Raw genomic sequence first — 17,900 nt, 5'->3', positions numbered from 1 at the left:
ACTTCAACTCCCAGAATTCCTCAGCCAGCAAAGCTGGCTGAGGAATTCTGGGAGTTGAAGTCCACAAGTCTTAAAAGTTGCCAAGGTTGGAGACCCCTGCTTTAAACTACTATTCCCAGTATATGCAAAGGTTTGGTCCGCTGACCGCCATTTGCTCCCCACAGAGAAGGCCAGTTTCTGAGGACACTTCACATTCGAGTGGAATCATGCCATGAAATCTCTTGCTCATGTGTGCAAAGTGACCAGGAGAATTCAAGGAGGTTGAGGGGCCAAGGACGTAATACGCCTGTAACTACTATTTCCTGACACTTTTTGGGAGTGTTTGAGGCCAGTTTGCTCAACGACATCAGCCCTTAGGTACAGAATAAGTGCCTCCATTATCCCCTTCTTATCTAAGAAGACAACTTAGCCTAAGGCCCGGGAGACCTTTTTACAAGCAAGCAGCAGCATCGTTCTTAATCCGGTGGCGAAATCCAGCTCAGATTAAAACCAAAAACTCCGAAGAAGATCCGAGAGTCGAAAGAGACTGGAGTAAAATTAAAGCGCCGGTTTTCGTGTTAACGCTTTATAAAAGCAAACATACACAAATAAGCTGAAAAGGGGTTGAAATGAAGACTCCCGACCTTCCTCTGGTTATCTATCTGGGTTAACAGCAAAACGTTTCTGAGAAAACATTTAAATTAATACGGGCAAAACAGCCTGTTCCTGCCTGGGTGCCATACCAACGCACACCTTGATTTTATTCCGATGTGCAGAGATCGGAGTCTTCCCTGTTTTTCTCCTCGGTTCCCAATGTACAGAGAGCTACCCTGAGAAGGAACAGAGCTGAGCCTCTTCCGGTCATATGGAAGAGAAAAAATTTCCGAAAATGGCATCTTGTGCTCAGCATCCCCCAAATCCCTCTAAGGTTTCTCAGCAACGAGCAGAATTTGAACCGGGTTGACTTTTTAATGGCTTGTTTCAACCTTTTTGCGTGAATCACCCCCCTGCAACAGGGGTCTCCAAACGTGGCAAGTTTAAGACGTGTGGACTTTAACTCCCAGAATTCTTCAGCTAACCACGCTGGCTGGGGAATTCTGGGAGTTGAAGTCCACGAGTCTTATAACTTGCCAAGTTTGGAGACTCCTGCCCTACAATCATGTATCTATAACCTCACAGATATGGGATTAGAGCTACAACCTTCAAGCCACCTCTGTAAAATACAGATGATCAGAAAGAAAAACTGCTTTGTTCCTTGTGCTCATCCTTTTCAAAAAGAAAGACACCAAAAAAAAAGAGAGGATGTAACAAGCCAAGCCAAGTGACCAATAGGAATACAGTAGTATAAAGTGGGGGGGGGGGAATAATAAGAAAATGCACTACTACTCTAAAACTCAAATCTGAGTGCAGCTGAAAATTCACTCCTGAATTTGAAACCAAATTGGAGGCCGTCGGTCTTTTGGGACCGAGCCTTGGTCCTTCTATGAGACTGAATCCGTTGGCCAGCTGGAGGCCCCTGGTCCTGACTCGCTGCTTGTTAAGCTTTCCCCCCCCTCCCAATTACGCTACAATGAGGATACTCAGAACCCGGGAGCCTGTTGGGCCAGCAGTGTCTTTTAATGCTTCGAACACTGCCAGAGATGAAGGAAAGGAAACCGGCAACATTCTTGCTTTCGTGGTGAATTTAAAGCAACTGGCATAGCTCTCTCTAACAGGGTGGGACCGAGAAGGTATCGTGGCTCCCATCCACCAGCACTCCGACAGAAAGACACAAGAGTTTAACAACAACAACAACAAACAAAACAAAAAAAAAACCAAACCATGGAAGCTTGTCTCTGAAGTTCAGTGTGCTATGCTTTCCGCCGACGGGAAGCTCCCTTTTGTTTTAAGCAAAAGTGTCGTTCTTCGTTCAAAGAAAGGAACGTCTGAGTGACCTTGCAGTTCTAAAGGCAGGAGGAAAAAGGGGGGCGGGGGGGCAGAGTCAGAGGAGGAATCTCCCCCCAAGGGAGTCTAAAGACTTCCCCCCCCCCAAAAAAAAACAAAAACACCTCTTGGAGCAGATGCTTTGGACACCAAGGCGATATCCAGAAACGTCTGTGCCACAAAAAGGGAAAGGACTAAATAACTAAAAAAAAAGGAAAAGAAAAATGAAAAAGAAAAACCACAGTGAAAAAATTACTGCATTACAGTAAGTATTTCCGTCGGCTGTCCTCGTCCAGCGTCAGATCTACCACTTCGGGGGGCGAAGACCAATTCTGCGGAGGAGGAGCCACACCTGTCCATGTTTCTGATTGCCGGGGACACTGCAGACCTGAGCCGTGTTTCCGGGAAGACACCGTCTGAATCACGCCTCCGCGAGGATGGACGTATCTGGGATCAAAGCAAAGGGAGACACGGTCTTGAATATGCCTGGTGACCTTCCTTGGGTGAACGCGGGATATGCCTCGATCATAGGCATGGCTGCCCCGAGTCCCGCTGGGGTGGTTTTAAAACCTACTAAATTAAATCCTAAATAAATCTATTTTATTTGGTGGGTTTAAAACCTGCTAAAATCTACTCAACAAATCCTCGACTTAACAACAGTTCATTTAGTTCAAAGTTACAACAGTGACCAATGACCGTTTTTTTCAGTGATGAGCTTTTTTTTTTTTTTTTAAATTTGATTTATATGCCGCCCTTCTCAGGGCGGCTTACAATGCGTTAAGCAATAGCCTTCATACTTTTGTATATTTTATACAAAGTCAGCTTATTGCCCCCACAATCTGGGTCCTCATTTTACCCACCTTAGAAAGGATGGAAGGCTGAGTCAACCTTGACTCAGTAATTGCAGGCAGCTGGTGTTAATAACACTGTTAATAACAGTGCTTTAGTCTGCTGCGCCACCAGGACTCGTTTTGCAGCATCCCTATTGGTCACGTGATCAAAATTCGGACGCTCGGCAACTGGTTCGTACTTATGACCGTTGCTGTGTCCCAAGGTCCCCTTTTGCGACCTTTGGACAAGCAAAGTCAACGGGGAAACCAGGTTCACTTAAAACAACCGGGTTAGTAACTTTTCGACCGCAGTGATTCACTTAACAACGGTGACAGGGAAGGTCGTACAAGGGGGCAAAACTCGCTTAACGAATGTCTCACTTCACAACAGAGATTTTGGGCTCAGTTGTGGTCGTAAGTCGAGGTCTGCCTGTAAATACAAGCAGGAAGCAGGTGGCGAATGGTTTAAATTGGCTAAGTTGAGAAACATCAAAGGTTCATTTTGGTTAAATTGGTCAACCAACCTCCATTATGTTTTGGGGTGACACGTGTCACTTCCGAATGTCTTGCCTGCTGGCAGACAAGAAGGGAAGGCACCAGTGGTGAAATCTAAAATTTGTTACTACCGGTTCTGTGGGCGTGGCTTGGGGGGGGGTAATGTGACTGGGTGGGCGTGGCCTTTTTTTTTTTTTAACTTTTAAAACCATTTTTTCTACAAGCTCTTTGGCAAAGAGGTTGTAAAAAAATGCTTTCAAAAGGCTCTGACGATCCCAGCTGAGTTGCCTGATCGGCAGAGGCTTTTTAAAAAAACTCAGCTGGGATCGTCAGAGGCATTTAAAAGAAAAAAACCCCTATTTTTCTTTTAAATGCCTCTGACGATCCAAGCTGAGTTGCCTGATCAAAAAAGCCTCTGCCGATCAGGCAACTCAGTTTGGATCGTCAGAGGCTTTTAAAAGAAAAAAAAGGTTTTTTTCTTTTAAAAACCTTTGACGATCCCAGCTGAGCCGCGCGATCATCAGAGGCTATTTTTTTTTTCTTTTAAAAGCATTTTTTCCGCTGAAGAGGTTCTAGGAAAAATGCTTTTAAAAGTAAAAAAAAAAGCCTCTGATAATTGTGCGGCTCAGCTGGGCATGGGGGGCGGGGGGACAGGGATTTTTGCTACCGGTTCTCCGAACCACCTGCCTCCATCGCTACCGGATTGGGTGATCTGATCCGAACCGGGAGCATTTCACCCCTGGAAGGTACCAAGTGGGATGGGAAGGTCAAACCATATGGGAGGCAAATATGAAAATGATAAGAGCCAATAAGCAGTGGTGGGCAACTATGGCCCCTTTACCAGCTGTGGACTTCAACTCCCAGAATATATATATTTTCTTTCATTCATTCATTCATTCATTCATTCATTCATTCATTCATTCTCTGAGCCTCTTCATTTTTGATAAGGGCACTGCAGTACAGATTATCCTTATTTTACAACCATTCATTTCACAACCGTTGAATTAATTGCTGAATGAAATCTATACACTGCCCTTCTCACTGCAACAGTGACTCTCTTTACGACAGGGCTGAAAAAAGTGACTAATGCATTTTGGACTGTCAAGTGTCCTGTGTGTGTGTGTATGTGATACAAAATACAGGCAGAGGTTTATGATGGTCGCAGAGCCCTGGGATCACATGATCATTATTTGTGATCTTATTAAAGGGGACTTCTGACAGAATCAATGGGGGTGGGGGTGGGGCACATTAATATAACAATCTTGTGAATCGATTCACACCGGCAGGGGAAAAGGTGATTAAATTGAGTGCAACTTGCTTAACAACCATATCGCTTAGTGATGGAAGGTTCGGTTCTGATTGTGGTTGTAAGTTGAGGATTGCCTGTCCCTTTCTGTTAGCTTTGGAGGCTTGTTTCAACAGCTCGGGGGGAAAAAAACTTTTCCATTTCTTCACTCCCCAGGAGCCCTTTAAGTTTAAATCTTAATATTATTGGCAGGAGGTTCAACTAGAATTCACTGCACCCTATAAATAACCTTCAGGAGAACTGAAAGGCTGCCTTTCTAGGCTGAACATCTGCATTTGATTCAGATCTCTCCTCCCAAGGAAGGGAACACCTAAAGGGGAAAGATCTTTTTGTGTTAACCTTTAATGGTTAATGTCTCAGGAGATTCTCAGTCCTCCAGGTCATGGTTATCACGAAGGTGCTTTTTCAAGAGGCAACTGGACTTTCTGGCTTTTTCTTTGAAGACGTTTCGCTTCTCATCCAAGAAGCTTCTTCAGCTCTGACCGAATGGTGGGGTATGGAAGGATTTATATTCCTTGCAGACAGCTGGTCATTTGCATCCATTTTGAGGATTGTTGAAGGACTTGGAGGTTTTTCTGTGTCCTCAGGGTCACCTGACCAGTGCTTCTGGTTCAGGGGTGGGTTTTAAATTTTTTTTACCACCAGTTCTGTGGGCGTGGCTTATTTTGTGGGTGTGGCTTGGAGGTCATGTGACTAGGTGGGCGTGGCTAGCTGGTCAGAGTCATTTCTGGAAGGTCCTCGCACTTACGACCAGTCCTCGCACTTACGACCCGACTCATTTGTTTGCTTTTAACACTGATCAGCTGTTGGGCGGCCCTTTGAAGCTCCGCGGCAAGAGTTTAAACAGTTTTTTTTCCCTCTAGTCATCAGCTGGGACTCAGGAGGCAGCAATAGATTGGGGGTCGGACCAAATAAAAGGTAAGAATAACATGGGGGGTGGGGGGGGAGAACCGGTTTGGTGACGTCATATCATCACCGCTACCGGCTCAGCCGAACCAGGAGGAACCCACCACTGTTCTGGTTCCTGTAGTCAACGACCCTCTGAAAAGATGCAAATGACCAGCTGTCTGCAAGGAGGATAAATCCTTCCATTCCCCACCATCCAATCAGAGCCAAAGAAGCTTCATGGATGAGAAGCGAAACGTCTTCAAAGAAAAACCAGAAAGTCCAGTTGCCTCTTGAAAAAAGCATCTTTGGGAAAAAGCATCTTCTGCAGGCAACAAAAACATAACCCAAAAAGCCTAACCTTAGTTAATTAGTTAACCTAACTCAAAGCTTAACCTTTAATGGTTAAGACCTGTTATGGCAGAGATCTCCAAACTTGGTAACTTTAAAACTTGTGGGCTTCAACTCCCAGAATTCTCCAGCCAGTCAGCCAGGGAATTCTGAGAATTGAAGTCCACAAGTCTTAGAATAGAATAGAATAACAGAGCTGGAAGGGTCCTTGGAGGTCTTCTAGTCCAACCCCCTTAGGCAGGAATCCCTACATCACTTCAGACAAATGGTTATCTAATCTCTTCTTAAAAACTTCCAGTGTTGGAGCATTCACAACTTCTGGAGGCAAGTCGTTCCATTTGTTAATTGTTCTCACTGTCAGGAAATTTCTCCTTAGTTCTAGGTTGCTTCTCTCCTTGATTCCTTTCCGCCCATTGCTTCTTGTCCTGCCCTCAGGTGCTTTGGAGAATCGCTTGACTCCCTCTTCTTTGTGGCAACACCTGAGATACCGGAAGACTGCTATCATGTCTCCCCTAGTCCTTCTTTTCATTAAATTAGACATACCCAGTTCCAGCAACCGTTCTTTATATGTTTTAGCCTCCAGTCCCCTAATCATCTTTGTTGCTCTTCTCTGCACTCTTTCTAGAGTCTCCACATCTTTTTTACATCGTGGTGACCAAAACTGGATGCAGGATTCCAAGTGTGGCCTCTTCAAGTTGTCAAGTTTGGAGACCTCTGTGCTACGTGGGAGAATGAACACGATTCTGCAAGTTTGGCTTCAACCGAAAAACGGAAGAATAGCTTGTTTTGGCACCTGTGCTCATAGAGTTCTTCACTCTTGCTGCTCGCCTTTCCTTTTGGCAGCTCAATGGTTTTCTCTGCCTTCATCTCACTTCTCCCTATGTCTGGGATTCTCTGTCCCCCTGCTCCTTGAGAGGCTTCGTTCCTGTTTCAAAAAAAGATCTCTTTATACTTCTTGCACTTCTCTCCTGTTAGGGTGACTCTGCTTTGACTGGATGGTTTAAGGTTTTAAGCAGTTTTGTCACAGCTGCCATGTGCTTTTATGTACTCTCTTAAGCCTGGCATTCCATGTTTGTTTGTTTTTTAAAAAAACTGCTAGATAAATGCTGCTTCTACATGTGAAATTAATCTGAAAAGGAACAAGCCATCTGGCGTGTCTGTGGAGATTCTCAATCATCCAGGTCATGGTGGCCCCCGAAGGTGCTTTTTCAAGAGGCAACTGGATTTTCTTAGCTTTTCCTTTTATTATTATTATTATAATTTTATTTCTATACCGCCCTTCTCCTGCGGGACTCAGGGCGGTGTACAGCCAGGATAAAACATTGCATATAAAATTTAAAAACAAATTAAAAAAACAATTAAATAATTTCGGCCCAAGATATTAAAAACAACCCAATTAAAACCAAATTCAATTAAAACTGAGAGGATGGGATCAAGCCAGCCCAGCTAGATGGAATAGGTGTGTTTTCAGGGCCCGACGAAAAGTCTGGAGGTCTGATATCGTGCGTATCTCAGGGGGTAGGTCATTCCAGAGGGCGGGTGCTGCCACAGAGAAGGCTCTGTCTTCCTTGAAGACGTCTCGCTTCTCATCTAAGAAGCTGCTTCAATTCTGAATTTTTCAAGAGGCAACTGGACTTCCTTTGTTTTTCCTTGAAAACATTTCGCTTCTCATCCACGAAGCTTCTTTAGTTCTGACTCTTCAGAACGGAAGAAACTTCGTGGATGAGAAGCTTCTTCAGTTCTGAATTTTTTCAAGAGGCAACTGGACTTTGTTTTTATTCATTCATTCATTCATTCTTTATTTATTTAATTTATTTATTTAATTATTATTAAATATTTATTTATTTATTTATTTATTTATTTATTTATTTATTTATTTATTTATTTATTTATTTATTTATTTATTGGTTCGATTTATATGCCGCCCTTCTCCCGAGACTCAGGGCGGCTTACAATGTGTTAAGCAATAGCCTTCATACTTTTTGTATATACCTGCTTAGTAGGGCTTTCGCCCCCCCCCCCAAAGCGGTGTTCTTTTTTATACAAAGTCAGCTTATTGCCCCCACAATCTGGGTCCTCATTTTACCTACCTCGAAAGGATGGAAGGCTGAGTCAACCTTGAGCCTGGTGAGATTTGAACTTGCAGTAATTGCAGGCAGCTGGTGCTACTTAACAGCACTTTAGTCTGCTGCGCCACCAAGGCTCTTTTCCTTGAAAACATTTTGTTTCTCATCCAAGAAGCTTCTTCAGTTGTGACTTCATTTTTTAGTAAAAGGCGATATGATTAAAGTTAGAATAAGTGATAGAAATAAGAGAAGGGGGAATGTTAGTGTAGACACTTTTATATAATATAAGTAACAGTAAGCGAAAAAAACATGGAATAATTGAATAATGACAGATTGCAACTTATTATAATTGTGTATCATTATTAGAAATATATAAGTTGATTGAAGGTAATAACTATGATTAATTTTACTAGTTTTATTTGTATTAGAATATATGCCACACTGTCCACGCACTGATTTGTAAAAAAATAAAAAACTTTTTAAAAAAGAACTGAAGAAGCTTCTTAGATGAGAAGCGAGACATCTTCAAGGAAACCCTCCATGGCTTAGGGCCCAGTTATTTACGAGACCACCTTCTGCCACCGATAACCTCCCACCGGCCAATTCGCTCCCACAGAGAGGGCCTCCTCAGGGTGACATCGGTCAAGCAATGTCGACTGACGACGCCCAGGGGGAGAGCCTTCTCTGTGGGGGCACCCGCCCTCTGGAACGAGCTACCCCCAGGAATACGACTGATCCCAGACCTCCGGACCTTCTGTCGAGCTTTGAAGACCTTCGTATTTCAGCAAGCTGGGCTGGCTTAAAATTTTAATGGGTTATTTTAGGGTAATGGGTTTTAATTTTGGGGAAGCCAATTCGATTTAATTCTGTTTTTAAATTATTTTAAATTTTATATTGTATGTATTTTAATTTTGGCTGTTCACCGCCCTGAGTCCTTCGGGAGAAGGGCGGTATACAAATTTAAATAATAAATAATAAATAAATAAATAAAAACAAAGGAAGTCCAGCTGCCTTTTGAAAAAAGCCATCTGCAGGCAACGAAAACGTAACTCCCAAAGCTGAACTTTCTTCGTTTTGAAAACTTATTCCAGCTTTTTAATGATAGTCAGAGTGAAAAACCAGAAGCAAAAGGGGGAAAAAAACCTAATAAGCACCTTGCATGCTCTTGAACTCCTACAATCTCCACTTCGCTATCAGAGGAGGCAACATTAATTTCTTCATTGACCTGGGAGTGGCTGGTGGGAAGTTTGTTGCTTGCCAGGAACTCAGCATCCAGATGATCTATGGGAAAGAAACCAACAGGAATTAGCCAACTAAAGACTCAGCGGCTGGAAAAGCTTCACTGATCAGATAAATCAAAGATCCTACTCAATACAGCACGGCTGCAAACCGCAGGGCTACTTTTAAAACAATGCAAAGCAAATTGTTGTGACCCCGACTCCTGAGCCTGTCCTAACAGAGGAAGAGGACTCAGAAGGTGATGGGGAGGAACTGACAAGGCCTCCCTCTCCAGGACCCTCCTCTCTGGCAATGCCTCAGGTTCCATCCGAAGGCCAGGAGGAACAGCCTGGGATGTGCCAGGAGGAAGGCATATCGGAGCACCAATTGATAGGGAGCGAGGAGGATGAATCCTGGCTTGATCCCAGGCAGCGTCAGAGGGAGAAGCGTGCGCAGCAACGGAAGAGGCGTGGGAGGGCCAGAGATTGAGCTGAGTCACGGAGCCACGCCCCCACCAGGAATAAAAGTGGGTGGGATTGCTCTTCAGGCTTTGTGACTGACAAAGTTAAACCCTGAAAGTCACATCGTGATCTCTGAAATTCGGCTTGGATATATTTTGGACTGAACATTGTCTAAACTCTTGTCTCGTGGATAATTTGTTGCTCCTGGAACGGACTGAAGATAAGTCCTCTTCTGCTTTATGGGAGTGAAAACGGTCTTGGCAGGCATTCGGCAGTTTGCTGCCAAAACCTTGGTCTGCCAAGAATTCTAATCTGTTTACCTAATAAAATATTGGCAGGCGTGCTTGGTATTACATTGCCTGTGTGAGGAAGGGGGACAGAACACAAATTCTGCATAGAATAGAATGGAATGGAATGGAATCTGGAGGGAACCTCGGAGGTCTTCTAGTCCAACCCCCTGCTCAAGCAGGAGAACAGATGCCATTTCAGATAAGTGACTGTCCAGACCAGGGGTGCCAAACTCAAGGCTGGGGTGCTTAAAACTGGTCCATCCTGGAAACAGTGAAGGACCGGCCCGCAATGCCTCGTCCAATGAAAACGGAGCCTGGGCGGGCCACGCACAGCCTCCCCGAGCTCTGTTTTCGCTGGCAGAGGGATGCAGGAGGCTGTCGCCGTCGAAAACGGAACCTCGATGAGTGACATCGAGCTGGCCATGACCCCAGGCCTCCTTTGTTGCTCTTCTCTGCACTCTTTCTGGAGTCTCCACATCTTTTTTACATCGTGATGACCAAAAGTGAATGCAGCACTCCAAGTGTGGCCTTACCAAGGCACTATAAAGTGGTATTAACACTTCACATGATCTTGAGTCTATCCCTCTGTTTATGCAGCCTAGAACCGTGTTGTTTCTTCTTCTATATCTGAGTCTCCAGACAATAGAGAACAGAGCAGATTGATGGGGCTGTCTAAAAAACATGGCAGCGGACAAACATCAGGTGGTAAATACATTTATGTACTGCCAGCAATTCTTAAAAAGAATTTGCTACAAAGTAGAATGGCGTTTTAACCATATTTCTGCATCCAGTGCAAATTGAACATTGTCGGATTGTATTACATTTTGAAAAGAAGAGACATTTATTGCATTTCTCTTCCGCTGATGGGAGTCATCCAAAAATACAGCTCAGAGCAGCAGTAGCCTCCGCATTAATTTAAATAAATTCCCAGCCTGTCTTTTTTTTCCCCCCTCTACTTTGTACGTATTGTGGCTTACAAATATAAAATTCAACTGATCCACTGAAATATCAATTTAAAAACAAACTGTCTCCTGAAACGATAGTTTTCTTCTCATTAGCTACACTAATGAGTCTCCTTAGTGAGAAAGTTCTGAAGCCCCGGAAACAAAGCAGGATGACACGTGGCAGAAATAAGAAATAAACTTCAATGCTTATTATAAAGTTAGTCGAGAACTACCGGTATTCATTTGAAGTGCCTGAAATCCCCAATTTCCACGACGTTTGACATTAACAACTGCAGGGATTCACTTAACAACTGTGGCAAGACAGGTCGTAAAATGTGTCAAAATTCACTTAACAACTGTCTCGTTTTGCAACAGAAATTTGGGGCTCAATTGTGGTCCAGGAACACCTGTACTGCAGGTAGGCAGATGTCTTTCTGTGCAGGTATTAGTAGAGGATCTAGGTCGGGATTGTGTGATTCCACATAGAAAGAAAGTACCGTATTTTTCGGAGTATAAGACACACCTTTTTCCCCCCTAAAAGGGGGTGAAAATTTAGGTGTGTCTTATACACCGAATGTAGCCCTGCCCACCCACTGGCCCCCACCCTTTGGCCTCTGCCTCCCAGCAGTTTACCTCCTTGCAGCAAGCAGCAAGAAGAAACAGCTTGTTTCAGCTTCAGCACAGCCTAATTAGCACAAGTTGATTGGATTGGCCTCCCGACTCTCAGCTGTTTTGTTCGGGCCTCTGCTGCTTGCTGCAAGGAGATAAATTGCTGGGAGCAGATTTTTTTTTCTTGTGCTAATCAAGCTACGCTGAAAACGAAAATGAAAGTAAAGCAGGCTGTTTGCTGCAATGAGGCAAAATTGCTGGGGGGGCAGAGGCAGATTTCTTTTTCTTGTTTTCTTCACCAAAAAAGGTAGGTGCGTCTTAGAGTCCAGAGCGTCTTATACTCCAGAAAATACGGTAAACCTCGAGAGGAAGCACCAGGTCCTAGCAAGACCAATGAAATGTGTTCTACCCACTTGTCTCAGCATTCAGCTCTTCCAGCAGCCCTCTCGTCCGCCAGGTAGGCTCAGCGTTCTGGTTAGCGACGGTACTGTTGTGCTCTTGAACGGCTGCGGCTGCCAAAAGATTGTCCACGTTCACCACTTCTGGGTCAGAGTTTGTGTCCGAGATATCGTAATGGGGCACGACGGGAGGTCCGTCTGGAAAGGAAAGGAAACCTAGAGAGCTCAGTGACGACACCGCATGAGATACAAGCAGAAAAAGATCGACGGCATTGGCTGTGAACCCAACATGTGAGCAATTCAAAATAAACGGCACGTCAATATGAACTGTTGCAATGATACACATGAATAAAATGCTTAACGTAAAAACTTAGGAAATGAATACATGAAACAGAACGCTGTCCTTCCCATCAAATCATAGATCCCGAATTCTGTCACGGGAATTAGATAAGATGATTTTTATTTTTATTTTTTTAAAAAAAAGAGGGTGTAGGCATATCTGTGTGGAAAATGGCTGGTTAAATCTAATGCATTTCAAATATATGTCTATACTGAATGTATTCTGATCCGCCGACTATACTGCGTGCTATTTTGGTTTTAGAGTGTTCCGTTTAGAAAAATAGAACTCTGATATTAAACACTTCATATGGTCGATCTGACATCTTACAGTCTTAAAAGACAAAGAATGGGCAAATCATCATTTTTCAGGTCATTCATCTACGCCCCCTTACAAAAGAATTTGACCCCCATTTTTTTTTTCAAGTTGCAGTATTTGTTATTTAGTATGGAAGGACTATAAAACAAAATTCCAGATGAAATTTTGAAGCAGAACACATAACAGGCCTATTCCCAAACTAGCCGCGCTGGTAACAATTATCTACTAATACAAAAGAGGGAGAGAAATTAAATAAAAAGGCACTGGTTTTGTGACACAAAGTCAATGGCCCAATTCAGATAAGGCCAAATTCGCTGTCAGAAATATGTTCTAAGATCGTGTATTCTTCTCTTCTGCATCTTTTAGTTTCTGGGAATTTGCCCAGAAAACTGCCTTCCTGTCCAAATGAGGCATATCTTGTGTTCCCATTTGTCATAGTTTATTTCAGAATTGGAACTGGAAACTTCCGTTTGAAATGGGCTTAAAACTACAGTTTGCACAAAAAAAAATATCACAGTTTGCTCATTTGGAAGCCATTGCTATTGGCTCACCAAGAGCTATCTAAGTGTATCAGGAAGTGAAGGAAGGAAGTGAACATTGCAGACATGGAGAGAGTCTGGGTTGCCAAATTATATCAATCGTATCTGAACCAAATCCAAAATTATGTCTATTTGGAGGCACATTATTCTCCAGGAATTCCCAATGGAATATAGTATATTTTTTTCTCCAGTTTTATTTTCAGAACAATCCTATAAAGGAAATTAGGCTGAGGGGTGGTTTTTAATCTCAAGAGTTGCAATGGCTCAGCGGTTGACGACGCTGAACTTGTCAGCTAGAAAGCTGACGGACCAGGTTCGAGACCCGAGCGCCATGCAACGGGATGAGCTCCCATTCCTACCTCAGCTCCTGCCAACCTAGCAATTTGAAAAACATGCAAATGCGAGTAGATAAATAGGTACCACTTTGGTGGGAAGTGAACAGCGTTCCATGCACCTCGGCGTATAGTCATGCCAGCCATGTGACCGCGGAAGTGTCTTCGGACAATGCTGGCTCCCTCAGCTAAGAAATGGAGATGAGCAAGGTCCCCTAGAGTCAGATACGACTGGACAGGGGAAACCTTTAATATTTTTATTCCCAATGTCACTTAATGTGAACTTGAGACTTCCTAACCATCACATCAGTAGAGGCCATCAATCACTTTGAGATTTCATTAACCGATTTGGGGAATCAGTGCTCAGTTTAGGAGACTCCCCAAAAGGAATGTGGACATTTTCTGTTTATTTCATTTACTCCAGGTCCCATTATTACACGTTTTCCTCGATCTGAAGCATAAGGCATTATATGTTATAGGGATATGTGTATTGTTAAGAGTTCTGAAGCATTTAAAAGCAGGGATCTCCAACCTCGGCGACTTTACGATTTGTAAACAAATCGTAAAGTCGCCAAAAGCTGGATACTCCTGATCAGGGTGGATTTGATTTAAATCGAGTTGATTTAAATCACAATTTAAATCATGATTTAAACCACTAGTAAAAAGGCTTGATTTAAATCAACTCGATTTAAATCATAATTTTTAAAGAGCAACTGTCATCTCTGCTACTCCTTTGATCCACTATTGACTCACCGATAGTCCCAGTGTTGCAGAATATACAGCCTCATGCTAAATAACTAAGCTCCATTTCATGCTGAATAAACTAAATTATTTATGTATCTTAAATAGAAAACTATCTTACGATAGATATTTACCCCCAAAGTTTTTTATTAAAATAAATTCGATAAAAATAAAAAAAATTCGATTTAAATAAAAAAAATCCGATTTAAATAAAAAAAATCTGATTTTTTTTTATTTTATTTTTTTTTTAATCATTGATTTTTATCCACCCTGCTCCTGATTTATGGGCACACCAGTTAATCCAATGGATCACTTGACTAGAAAGGAATATAAGAACTCTTGAAAGTCCAGCATCTTTGCTTTCCACCACGATCAAGTTCATTTTTGGAAGCAGCCAGGCAGGATAAGAGCTCGTGGCCCTCCTCCGCTGTTGCTCTCCAGCAACTGGCAATGAATCATCATCCAAAACAATGGTTTATAATCACTTCCATAAATTCATCTCCTGCCTCTTTAAATGCCTATTTGAAACCAGCAGCTGTCTCAACCGTATAACCCTTACCCTTCTGAGGACTTAATAAAACTGTTTTGTAGATAATGAAAGAGGAAGTCCCTTGCTGTCGAGAGAACACGCCCTTAGTTGTCACTTAAAGGAATTTGGAGACGGTAGTAATAAACATTTGCTCAGTTTCCTTGGTGTCCTCGTATAAAACAGCTCCCAGCGCAAAGCTGGGAATTGCCTCTGCCAAACATTTTAGGGAATTCGCTACGTGTTAAGGCGCACCGTGTTGGGTTCAAATAGATTCAGAACGTGTAGTCCTCGATTTACTATCACAATTTCTGTTGCTAAGCGAGACAGTTGTTGAGTGAATTTTGCCCCACTTTATGGCCCTTCTTGCCACATTTGTTAAGTGAATCACTGCAGTTTGTTAAGTTAGTAACGCAGTTGTTAAGTGAATTCGGCTTCCTCCATTGCTTGTCAAAAGGTCGCAACCATATGACATGCAACCATAAATATGAGTCAGTTGCCAAGGGTCTGAATTTTATTTATTTATTTTTTTATTTTGATCACCTGACCATGGGGATGCTGTAAAGGTTGTAACTGCGAAAAACAGTCATAAATCACTTTTTTCAGTGCTGTCATAACTTTGAATGGTCACTAAATGAACTGTTGTAAGTCGAGGACTACTATACTTCCCCAAAGAGCCTTCCTTCAAGAAAAAGGATATTTGGACATGGATCCTCTAAACATTGACGTTCCATCTAGTTGACGAATTAGAAAAAAAAAAAAAAGAATCAAAATTTTAATCCACAGTTTGCCCTTCCCTTTTAAAATGTTTGGCAGGTAAGACTCTGAGGCAAGTTATGCAGAAACATCTGAAATCAGTTTTGCAATTTGTACTAAAGAAAGGTGCACGAAAGGAGTCAAATCTTAACTTCTCCCAAACGTTGTTTTCTGAAAATTTGCAGTTCAAAAATGACAGCACTTTACTTAAAAGGAGAAATGAATGGTTAAATATGAGAAGGCATGGGGGTTGGTGATGATGGAAAATGATGATTTTGCAATAAACGCTGATGACTGTAAAGTGGTGGAGAAGCCGTAACAAATCGAAATTTCAATATTCACCGTCTAAAAGTTGCATGCAGCGATACCGAAGTTAATACTTGAGGTTGGAGAGGGGGGTTTGCAGGTTGGAGTAACATGAAAAATGAAAGCTATTTCTCCCTTTGACGAGTCATCAGAGTTCAGTGCAACTGGGCTTTAATGGACATTGCATGATCGATTTAAAAAAAAAAGGTTTTAAGTGCAGAAGATACGAGGGTTAAGTACAATATTGACTGTTTATTACCTAACCAATGTCGGTGCTGTTCGTAATTCCTTTAATTAGTCAATTTCTCAACGGATTGCCTTTAATTATCAGCACTGGTTTTGTCCAAAGTAGAATCAAACAGGTTTATGGAGGTCAAATTATGCTTAGTTAACAAGAAGAACCAAGTCAAAATTGTACCACTCCAACATGTATAATCATGCAAAAATGTAGAATAAAATGCATATACATGCAGAGTGATATTCTGATCACCTACCCAGAGAATAACTTGGGTGAAAGTCTTCATCAGTAGGAAATACAAGCATAAACTTGCTATCTGTAGCGCCAACTCTGGTATCTTCCACACTTCCAAACAGCAAACCTTATAGCTTAGCTTAAATTTAGCATACATGAGACAGTGACAACATACATGCTTGAACAATAAGACTGATCAATTAAGAAAATATTATCAACTGCTTTTTTCCCAAGTTTTCATTGACAAGAAAAGAAATCAAAATGCATGCTTTCGCTCTGTGAATGGAACAAAAATATTGCTTTTTTAAAAATTCTGACTCTCGAGTAAGATGAAAATATGAGCAAATCTTAGGTCCTCCTGGCAGGAGGCAAATAAGCTGAAAACAGGCAAGCCGAGAGGAACACAAGGTTGGAATATTTGGCACAAGATTTTTCTGCATCAACATTCCTACAGTTACAAAAAAACAGGATTCAATGATACTTGGGCAGGGAACTTACCAATAAGCCCCCCGTTTACAGGGAATCGTATATACCGTATTTTTCAGACTATAAGATGCACAGGAGTATAAGACGCACCTTAGTTTTGGGGGAGGAAAATAAGAAAAAAGCTGATTGGCAGGTGGATCGGCCTCCCGGAATACCCCCAATCAGCTGTTCCCAGAGGTGAATTTTAGCAACAGGTTCGTTGATTGTGAGCTCTGCGCCTTGCTTTTTTTTCAGCCTCTGAAACCTCTGTTTCAGAGGCTTTTTTTCCTTCCATTTCAGAGGCATTTTTTTCTGACGCTCCCTTTCAGAGGCTTTTTTTCTGAAGCTCTGTTTGGAGGCTTTTTTCAGATGGGCGGGGCTACATTCAGAGTATAAGACGCACCCAGATTTTCACCCATTTTTTTGGGGAAAAAGGTGTGTCTTATACTCCAAAAAATATGGTACATGTGAATGGTCCCTTTGCGATATTCAGTTTCAAGGCTACCATGCTATGCGTACTTCTTCCATAGAATAACTCTACTGTGGTTAATTATGGGTTATTCCTATTTTGAATAAACAGAGCATTGGACTGGATCCTGTGATCCTGAAATGTATTGGATGAGCACTTTCTCAAACCAGTAATCCCTCAGCCCCACCACAAACCAACTTTTTTTCAGATTTGCCGTTTTCTCTCATTTTGAAAGTAGCTAATACATTGCCTCCTTTAATATGTTTTAATCACCGCACAGAATAAGTCAGGCAAATTCGTGCAGGATAGAAAGCTGAAATGAATGTAATGAAATGAAGCGAAGAAGCTTCTTGAATGAGAAGCTAAATCTTTTCAAGGAAAAACAAACAAACAAACAAACAAGAAAGCCCAGTGGCCTTTTGAAGGGCACCCCTGAAAAATTGTCAAGAGAATTGAAAAATAAAAATAAAAATCCATGAAGATGCCAAAGGAAGCTGATTAGTCTTCCACATGTTTATAAGTTGAGCTTTATGGTGCCCATAAAATTATTCAGGAAGCCTACACAAGCCTTTCCCCAACTCTCTTCCTGCTGAACTACAGCTCTCGGGCCTGCATTTCCAATAAAAGCACCATGTGATGAAAATTCCCCAGTCACTTCGCTGGAGGAAACCATTCTTCCTGAGAAAAATAAAAGGAAACTACCACTTCATCAAAAAGAGAAAATAAGGCCTTGGGATCGGGTCTCTGCAATTTAAAATTTATGAATACAAAATGCAAAGAGAGAGGACCAGAGGTGGGTTTCAGCAGGTTCTGACCAATTCTGGAGAACCGGTAGCGGAAATTTTGAATAGTTCGGAGAACCGGTAGTAAAAATTCTGACTGGC

At 42.2% G+C, this 17,900-nt stretch overlaps 1 protein-coding gene across 10 annotated transcripts in view; it reads right to left on the bottom strand.

Moving 5' to 3' along the window:
• Positions 1-1,575: 1,575 nt before the first annotated feature.
• Positions 1,576-17,900, bottom strand: part of ARK2N (arkadia (RNF111) N-terminal like PKA signaling regulator 2N) — a 66,907-nt gene continuing 50,582 nt past the window's right edge. For 2 of the 10 annotated variants that reach the window (XM_034403890.3, XM_034403892.3), the window contains 5 exons: positions 11,771-11,953; positions 8,990-9,116; positions 6,563-6,694; positions 2,167-2,349; positions 1,576-1,922 (listed from right to left, as the gene is read on the bottom strand). In XM_034403890.3, coding sequence (XP_034259781.1) covers positions 1,889-1,922; positions 2,167-2,349; positions 6,563-6,694; positions 8,990-9,116; positions 11,771-11,953 — 659 coding nt within the window. In that variant the 3' untranslated portion in view covers positions 1,576-1,888. Of the gene's footprint in view, positions 1,923-2,159; positions 2,350-6,562; positions 6,695-8,989; positions 9,117-11,770; positions 11,972-17,900 lie in introns of those variants that run through there. The other 8 variants (XM_034403893.3, XM_087885508.1, XM_034403894.3 and 5 more) reach the window with 6 other exon arrangements.

Source organism: Pantherophis guttatus, chromosome 2 (assembly GCF_059756535.1).
Source record: "Pantherophis guttatus breed Tessera chromosome 2, ASM5975653v1, whole genome shotgun sequence".
NCBI lineage: Eukaryota > Metazoa > Chordata > Lepidosauria > Squamata > Colubridae > Pantherophis > Pantherophis guttatus.
This window is presented reverse-complemented; position numbering and strand designations above follow the sequence as displayed.